General features: G+C 33.7%; 1 protein-coding gene and 2 long non-coding RNA genes across 5 annotated transcripts; 2 read left to right on the plus strand and 1 right to left on the minus strand.

The window, feature by feature from the left end:
• Window positions 1-249: 249 nt before the first annotated feature.
• LOC135792416 (uncharacterized) lies at window positions 250-1,212 on the minus strand. 3 transcript variants are annotated; one of them, XR_010548310.1, is made up of 3 exons: window positions 1,072-1,212; window positions 790-1,017; window positions 250-710 (listed from the first exon to the last, which is right to left on the minus strand). It is a non-coding gene; the product is annotated as an uncharacterized lncRNA (long non-coding RNA). The 3 variants fall into 3 exon arrangements; XR_010548311.1 differs by having other exon boundaries at window positions 790-926; window positions 990-1,106; XR_010548308.1 differs by having other exon boundaries at window positions 790-1,110.
• A 36-nt stretch (window positions 1,213-1,248) lies between these two features.
• On the plus strand, window positions 1,249-2,050 carry LOC135792415 (putative small proline-rich protein 5). Its single transcript, XM_065303040.1, has 2 exons — window positions 1,249-1,390; window positions 1,450-2,050. Exons 1-2 carry the CDS (start codon window positions 1,369-1,371, stop codon window positions 1,812-1,814), a joined length of 387 nt encoding a protein of 128 aa, XP_065159112.1. The 5' UTR covers window positions 1,249-1,368; the 3' UTR covers window positions 1,815-2,050.
• A 6,096-nt stretch (window positions 2,051-8,146) lies between these two features.
• LOC135792204 (uncharacterized) lies at window positions 8,147-9,098 on the plus strand. Its single transcript, XR_010548217.1, has 3 exons — window positions 8,147-8,303; window positions 8,358-8,444; window positions 8,575-9,098. It is a non-coding gene; the product is annotated as an uncharacterized lncRNA (long non-coding RNA).
• Window positions 9,099-9,199: the final 101 nt, after the last annotated feature.

Genomic DNA, 9,199 nt, shown 5'->3' on the forward strand with positions numbered 1-9,199 from the left:
AAATCGCTTCAAAATTGCCATTTTACAGTTTTGGGTATCAGGAGAACAGAATGTGCGAGGAGGTGTAAGATTTTTAAAAATTTTGAATTTTGAGGCGCCATCTCGTGGTGGAGTATTGAAGTAACATATTAGTTGTGCTTGCGTTTTTCACAAACAGAGGGCGCTAGGTGTTTTAAAATTCAAAATAAAGAATTGATATTCTTAATCTGAAAACGAATATAATTTGGGAGGCAAAATTAGCAATAAAAATTACTGCAAAAATATTATTTATTGTAAAAACAATGCATTACATAGCGGTAATAAGTAAATAAATAAAATAAATACAATAAATACATTAAATAGTAATAAATAATGAGTAAAATAAATTAAATGCAAGTATTAGAAATAAAAACTGACTAAATATAACAAAATCGCCCTTACAATTGACAGTGTCTGTTCTTTATCACAAATTGATGAAATTTAAGCTGCCATTTTAAAGCAACTAGTCTTTTGCTATGAAATTGCAGGAAATAGAAATCATCCCTTTCTGTATAGAACTATGAAAGGAAACTCCCACAGAACAAGTCATCTGCTTCTTCTTCTTCTTCTTCCTCTTCTTCTTCTTGTTCCTCCTCTTCTTCTTCTTCTTCTTCTTCTTCTTCTGTTGGCTGTATGGTCACTATACAGCATAGGCTATCAGCCTGTTTTTCATCCTGACTTGGTTGGGTAAACTGAAATAAATCAAATCATATCATTAATGAACATACTTTTTCTGAATTGGTGATTAACATCAACCACTCATGATCTTACCTCAATGAATGTCTCAAAATTCACATTACAGACTTAACTGTTTCTCGGCTTTTTCTAACAATTCATTGTTGATTAACCGGGCAACGAAGGAACCTCACATTTGACTTAAGTCGACTTATTCGTAAGTGGTACATCAGCTGTCCATAGTTGGTACAGAAAATGCAAAGAAAAATTCAAAATTTAGTCTTAATGTCATCTACCATAATCCGGCCACAGATGTGTTAAATTCTGTAATTTAATTTCAGTAATATTGTTGGTATTGATAAGATAAAACAATAGTACGTGAGAGTGTGATTGATGCTCGAATGTGTTGCGTGCCGTGTGCAACTTTAATTTGTTTATTCCTGATGAAATGTAGGCAAACCATTAGTCAGTTAAGTGAGTTGGCTGGAATACGTTCGTCGTACTCAACGCCGTCTGAATTTGCACACGGCACCAATGATTTCTAGAACGTGATTATCTCAACCGGCTGCAAAACCCGCGAAGTATAAAACGCCGGTTGCGTTATATCGCCGCATCACAAACCGATAAGTGATAGATCATCTTCAAAGGTTAATACCTCCAAAGTACCAATTCAAAATGGCCGCCACTTCTGAAAATGGTAAGTATACTTAATACTTGAATACTTGATACTCACTAATTTACTTGTTGCTTTTACAGTGTGCTGCAAAGTTGATCAGAAATGCTGTAAAGCTGACTCAAACTGCTGCAAAGACCAAGTCTGCTCCTGCGATTGCAAGAAGGATAAATGCTGCACCATCGACGCTAAATACTGCCCTGAAGATGCCGAATGCTGTATTGTAAATGGCAAACGCTGCTGCATTGAAGGGAAATGTTCCGGTGATGGTAAATGCTGCCCTGAAGGTGCCAAATGTTGTGTGATCGAGGGCAAAAGCGTTTGCGTTGACGGCAAATGCATTCCAACCGGCGGCCAATGCTGTCCCGGTGAAGAAAAATGCTGTGGCAAGGACAAACAATGTTGCAAGGACGGGAAACCATGCTGCAAGAAAGACGACTGTTGCTAAGAAGGCCCTCCAAGAGTCGACATAGTCAGATAGTCTTCTCCATGCCTTCCATTTTCATCAATATCTGTAACATTTTCAATAATTTATGATTATTAGGCTTAATTCTTGACGATACATATTTGTAATTTTAATTTGGTAAATTTGCAGTAGCATGACCAGCCATTTTGCAAAGAAACTATGTATTGTAAATTGTAATGTTAATTTTAAAAATAATGAAATAAATATTTGGTTTTAAATTTTTGTTATTGATAATATTGTGAAGTCAAATATTCAACAAAAGCGATGTCTTTCTCGAACAAATTATAAAATGTTGCATATTTGCACGTTCCGGTGTTTTTCTGCAAGTTCGAAGCTCGGCGAGCTCCGCGAAGAGTCAACAAGCTGAAGTTAATGAAATATGAATGAACATGAGAAGAAAGCACGCGCAAAAGGCCGGCGACGGCAAAAAAGAACACCGCCGGTACTCAAAGACGAAACATGACGCATCATAATTTATGAATTACGACGGCCCGTTAGCATCTTAGATTCTTAGATGTTTGCCATCACCATCGCGTTCGGCATCGCGCATCGAAACGATTCCGAACGCAATCTATCGTGACGTCTGTAACGTTGCTTAATGATTATAACACGGCTCAACAAAAAAAAATTTATTTTTTGCCTAAAGTTTATTTTATGATTTTTGGGTTAATTATGCGCAACAACTACCAGCGAATACCTCATTTTGGTATAAAGTTTGCTTTTGTGATATCTGTAGTAATAATACTCATTTTCAAATCTACTATATAAAAATAAGACTGCTTTTCCTTCCTGTCGCTATAACTCCAGAACGCACCAACCGATTTTCACGGTTTTGCATTTGTTGGATAGGTCTCGGGCTCAGAGAGATATATAACAAAGAAAATAGTAGAAAAATTCGAATAGAAAAGCGGGAAAGCACCAGGGAAAGCACCTGAAGGAACAGGGAAAACATTTGTCATTTCATTGATTTTGTTATTGTAGAAATTACTCGTAATTATTTCTACATGTTAGGTTGGTATCGAGGAGAGAAAAGATTTGATGAAACAATTCGTTAAACAGTTTGGCAATACCTCAGAAGCTTTTACTTATTTGAAAATTTTTTTTCCCAAGTTATCTGAAGCAAAAGTTAAAGCTGGAATTTTTGTTGGTCCGCAAATTAGGCAAATTTACGCCGATGAAAAATTTTCAAAATTGCTGAATCACACCCAAAAAGCAAGTTGGAACAGTTTTAAAGTAGTAGTAACTGGATTCTTAGGAAATAACAAAGCTAAAACTACGAAAAATTAGTTGAAAACATGTTGAAAAATTTTAAGGCCATGGGATGTCTTGCTGGATGTCTTTGAAAGTACATTTGCTTCATCCGCACTTAGATAAGTTAAAAAATAACATGGGGGCATATTCCGAAGAGCAAGGAGAACGTTTTCATCAGGACATCATGCACTTCAAACAACGATATCAAGGCCAATATAATGAAAATATGATGGGAGACTATATCTGGGGTTTATTGAGAGAAAACAGTTATGATCATAAAAAAAGGGCAAAAATGTACACTTTTAAACTATTTTTCACTTTTTTATAAGTTATTTTAATAGTAAAAATTCATGCAAATGATAAATTAATTTATTTGTATAGTTCTATCCTTAATTAAACATAAAAATCCCAAATTTTGAAAAATATAGTTAAATCTGAATTCTGAGTACAGAAGCAAACTTCTTTATGTCATATATTTTTTTTTCGTGTAGTTATGACCTAAATTATCGAAATTAAACCTTTAAACGAAAAGGCAAATTTTGTGTTGACCTGTGTAATCAGGCAAACACCGGCGATTCGCATCGCAAAATATACAAGATATATGGATTATTTTTGCAAATTTTATGTCTCCATTTAGAATTATTCAAATCCACAACTGCATCGTTCATCAATTTTATAGGGAATTGTTTTGAAATACATGCATTTCATATATTACATGAAAAGATTGGAATGCTTACTTACATAAATAGAAGTGTTTCTTGTAATTTAATTATTATCGAGATTAGTTTTTCATAATTCATTTATATAATATTTTAAATGTAAGTTTACACAATTTGATTGTGCTTAAATTAATTGTGCTTAAAATTTCAAATAGAACCTAAACGGTTAATGTTAGAAAAAAATATTACTGAAATAATTGATGTAGAATTAAATTATCTGTCAGAATCAGAAAACAGAATTTCAAAATTTCAAGCTTTAATTTTGAATATAAAAACAAGAAATCTTTTGCCTTTTTTATGGCGAAATATTTGTTCACCAAATGCAACTTTTGAACTAATTAGAATTTTTGAATTCTGTTTTCGGATTCTGAAAGATAATTTAATTCTATATCGACTATTTATGTAATTAATTTACTAACATTGACCGTTTAGGCCCTATTTGCAATTTCAATACAAAAATGGTTTTTACATGCTAATAGGGCATTGATCTACAATTGTGATACTGGTTTCCGATTCAGAATTTAATCTACTTTCAGAATCCAAAATCCGAATATAAAAATTTCAATTAGTATAGAAGATGCATTTGCTAAAATAAAAGATTTCGCCATAAAAAAGGCAAAAAATTACGCGTTTTCATTAAATTTTGCAAATAGGGCCTAAATGCTTAATGTTAGCAAAAAAGTTACTAAAATAACCGATAAAGAATTAAATTATCTATCATAATCCGAAAACAGAATTAAAAAATAGCAATTATTTCAAAAGTTAATTTAAAAATTCAAACTTTTAATTTTAACATTAAAAAGATTGAATCTTTTGCCTTTTTTATGACAAAACCTCTTTTCAGCAAATGCAGTTTCTGTAATAATGAGAATTTTTTAATACTGAAAGTAGATTAAATTTTGAATTGGAAACCAGTAACACAATTACAAATTAAATCCCTATTGGCATGTAAAAACCAATTTTTTTTTTAATTAAAATTGCAAATAGCACCGAATGAGAAAACTCGTCTTGCAATTTAAATTTCTTATCTAGGTTTGATTACGGAGCATTTCAAATCGTTAAAAGCGATTACCGCCCTAAAACTTAAACAGCAAAATTCATTTCGCGAGTCGGCGCAAATTCAAACATAACTTTGGACGGTGACTAAGATTAAGTAATGAAATTCTTAAAGCAGAAGTGCATTATACAATATTTATGCAAACAAATCGTTAGAACTATAAGCAAAATTGTGTTGTCCTAGTCATTAGCTACTTTTAATCGGTCTACTCGTTAAACGCACATTACATCTTAATGTAATGGCAAAAACCCTTTGCCCTTAGTACTTGATAAGAATATCGCATATTTTCAGTCTATATAAATTGAAATCACTGCATTTGAAAATCAGTACAATTAAATCTGTTAAAGATTATTGACCACACTCGCCACACCACAAAATGTAAGTAAAATAATATTTTAAATAATATTTTCTTTTAAATGAACAATTTAAATTAATTTTGTATTGTTTTTTGTTCTAAAAAGCTTAAAATGGAATCTTCTAAGTCAAAATCACCAGCAAAAAACACCACTACTCCAATTGAAACCTGCAAACACAAAGATGCAGATTGTCTGTGCAAAAAGAAGAAAAGTTACGCTGAAAATGCCTACACCAACGGATTTATTCTAGCTACGGCCGCCATGATGAACGATTTGGAAGTGGTACGGAAAGCCAGAGACGCCGCCATCTTGGCCAGCTTAAACTCACCCTGAACTTCAAACCAAAACGACTAAAAAACTCATCATCGTAATATTAGTCTTAAATGTATTATGATTTATCGATAAACATTAATATATTTTTATCACTCTAAATGTCTCTTAATTGGTGTTCATATTGCATTCAATTTTCCAGCAATTCCAGCACTAGCAATGATTTATTGACAGACTAGTTATCTGCCAAATGATTTGATTTGAATGCAGCTGTACACCTCCGGAGCTTGTCTCGCGCCGTGCTTAATTCGCAAACGCGAGAATTTGCATTTTGCGTCGGGCATCGGGTTTCGCATTAGAAACTTCCCGTGCGGTGCAGATTTATTGCATCGCGTGGGATAGAAAGTCAAGTCGCTAGTCAAAGACACAAGCGGCACACATGACTCTGGATGCAGGATGCATGAGTAGAATGCAAACGAAGACTCATGCCTCCTGGTCACCTGGTTAATGTTTACTGGTTTTACCACTTCTTTCCTCAAAAATGATTTGATCAATTCACATTCTCGTTTTATTTTGTACCAAACAGTTTTATGAAAATAAAAGTATAATAACGTAAACAAATTTCTAAAATTAATGAGTTATTATTAGGCCATGGCAATCACTGACCTACTCCAACCACTACCAAGCAAATCCAATGTAACCGAATACTCCTCACATTTATATGAACATGCAAAACGTGTAAAACAGCAAGTACTCACATAAACCAGTCGAAGATGAAATATTATATCAACACTAGAAGACTATCAATCATAACGACATAACCTGCCAACTACCACGATGCTCAAGTCGTTGAATACTGCAACAAGTTTACAGTTCACGCTCATATTCGCAAACTAGATATCACTTGACTCGCTTGACTTCTATTTGATATTGGAATTCAATTTGCTTGTTGACTTGCATGAGAATCTTGGAATATCTTGGATTGTAATGTCGTTTAATGTCAACGATATCAACATTCAAAACACAACATTCCATGCGTTGGTATTTTTGTTTTTAAAGTTATAATAGGTTCTTCTTGGTTACATTAGTTTACTTTTGCGTTTGCAGTTAGTTTTTTTGTGGTAATTCGAAGCGGTAAAGCGTTCGAGTGAACGCTTCTTGTATGTAGCCACTTGGAAGGCTTCACTTTTTATTCAGATTTCAATTTGAAACCTACATACAAAGCGTGTAAACTAATTTACTTAAAAAGCAAATGACATTAATTATTTATTATGACGATTTTTACAAAGTGGTTCGGTGCAAATGTAAATTTATTGCGTTGGTTGCATGAATCATCGATGGAATGGTTATTATCAATATTTTTTGCTTGCCTTTTGTTATGAGCGCCATGTTTACCCACTGTTTCATAAATGTTTGGTGTTTTTATTTCGGGCTCATTGTTCTACACGCATTACTACGCGTGCATCACAAATAGCGAAACGAGCATGCATTATTAATGCGCTTCGAAATATTTATCAGTTTTGCGCTGTGTATGCAAATCAGCGCGAATCGCAAACAATCGCAAGCTACATGCAACGAAACAAGATGGCCGCGCGCAAATTTATGTTTTTCTCGTTAAATGCGATTTTAGATTTACAACTATTAGGGATAGTAATTGAATTGTATTTGTTGCACTGGTTGGAAAAGATTTCGTCCGGTTTAATGAGTCTTAGGCAAGAGTTGTCGAGTGAAATATCGCAAAAACTAGTTGCGATGTACAGTTACTTCAATCCAGATGCATTATTAACGTCCGCGTGGCCGTGGCAGTAGTGGCACCGCACGAAGTCGAGGAATATACTGCTGCATGATAGCAAAACACGTCGTCGACATCGTCTACATGCAAAACCAGCAAGACGTATGAGTTTTCATCCTGTAGCTTGCAGTCACGCATTTGATACAGGATTTAATATTTCAGAATTTCCTGCATGCAAACATCTTTACTTTATCAAATTTCTAAATTTTGGATTTGAAATAAATTTGGGTTTTAATAAATTAAGTGTAAATCTGGATTTGTAGTCTATAATTTGCAATGTTTTTGCGTTTGACGTAGAAAGTTGCTTTCATCATTTCACTCCAGTCTACCAATTCTTTTTTTGCGTGGCCAAGAAACGCACACGCAGTCTAGATGAGATTTACGACTGTTGTTAACGTCTCTGTACTGGCTGAAATACATTCGAATAGGAATTCGCGCAGCGCTTGATCTTCATTTGTTCATTCATAGATTCGAATTCAAGTCCACGGTGAATGAGCCCAATGCCAATTGAATTGTTAATTTGGAATACGGTACGAGAGGAACGTTAAAATATCGACGGCAGGAAGACAATAACATTCAGCCGCTTGAACGTTAAATTGTTCAAAGGTTCGTGTAGGCGACGAATTGCAAATTCCTTGTACGGATAGGAAAAAAGTTGAAAATTACAGTATGTGACTAGAACTTTGATAATTAATAAATATACTACAGCAGCCAATTAATAGATTTGTTAAATTAGTTATAAATTGTAGTGCTGAGCGGTAAATTCAATTATTTCGTTTAATTTTATGTTGTTTTTATGGGTAAATTTTACCGGTGTTGGATTTTACTACATGTTGAAATGGTTTGTAGTTGTTGGGTGGCGGTGGAATCGATCGATGGCGGGGGCCTGCGCTTTAGCATAAAAGCCGCTCGCCGGGAACAGATTATTCACAACTCAAACCACCTCTGGAAGTGTTGTGTTTTACGTCTGAAGAGAAGACAAATAAATTTGTGCCAAAATGCCGTCTCCATGCGATTCCTGCAAAGGTAAACACAATATATCAGTATAAGACAAATTAATTATAATCAAATCAATTGCAGACACTTGCACTGATGGCAAGGGCTGTGGTAGCGACTGCAAATGCGGCGACGATTGCAAATGCGGTGATCATCATCATTCTGGTTCTGGTAAGCATATAATTAAATAATTATTCTGTTTATCATCAATTAAGCAATATTTATTGTCAATTACACTCATTTAAACCCACGATTTCTACAGAACTATGCAATAGTTTAATTTATGCTTATTGTGTTTTAGGTGATGGATGCTGCAGTGGTGAAAAGAAAGAGTAACTTCCATCAACAGATATTTGAAAGTAAATCCTATTAAGAAGAAAAACGATAAAATGTAACCGACTTATTATTTATTAACCATTAAAATGCTTGTACCATCTTAAGTAGAAGAAGCATATTACGGCTTTTTACGGCTATGATTATTTTATACTTGTTTATCGCCAAGACATTCCTATATCTAATTATACTTTGCAGACGAATGAATTGTTCTGTAATACATAACTGTTACGTTTGTTGATTATTAACTTTTTATGTTACTGTATACGCATAGTTCCTGCTGCAGTTTGCGCTTTAAACAACTGTTTAACGATATTTTAAGTAACTAAACGTTTGTTAATACGTTCGCGAACATGTTTTATTATACTGCATAAAATTTTATTTTTTTATTTTAATTCATTATCAAATTGTGAAAATTATGAAAGAAATATAAACTTGTATTAATATAAGCTTTATCTGGTCAAAATTATAAAATATAAGTTATCAAAAACATTGACAAACTGAATTCACCATCCTGTAGAGAATTCAATTTCTGGAATTCTGATTGTCCCGTTTATTTTCTGAAATATTGATGGTAATGTTAAACTGACTAG

Source organism: Atheta coriaria, unplaced genomic scaffold, assembly GCF_025399875.1.
Source record: "Atheta coriaria isolate IRGN ID8LTWV9N9 unplaced genomic scaffold, Caltech_Dcor_3.1 hic_scaffold_5_pilon, whole genome shotgun sequence".
Taxonomy (NCBI): Eukaryota; Metazoa; Arthropoda; class Insecta; order Coleoptera; family Staphylinidae; genus Dalotia; species Dalotia coriaria.

Excerpts from the sequence above, each read along its gene's own strand:
- LOC135792415 (XM_065303040.1), top strand. The coding sequence starts at position 1,369 with ATGGCCGCCACTTCTGAAAATG. Across the intron at positions 1,391-1,449 it reads GGCCGCCACTTCTGAAAATG|TGTGCTGCAAAGTTGATCAG; the intron begins GTAAGTATACTT and ends TTGCTTTTACAG.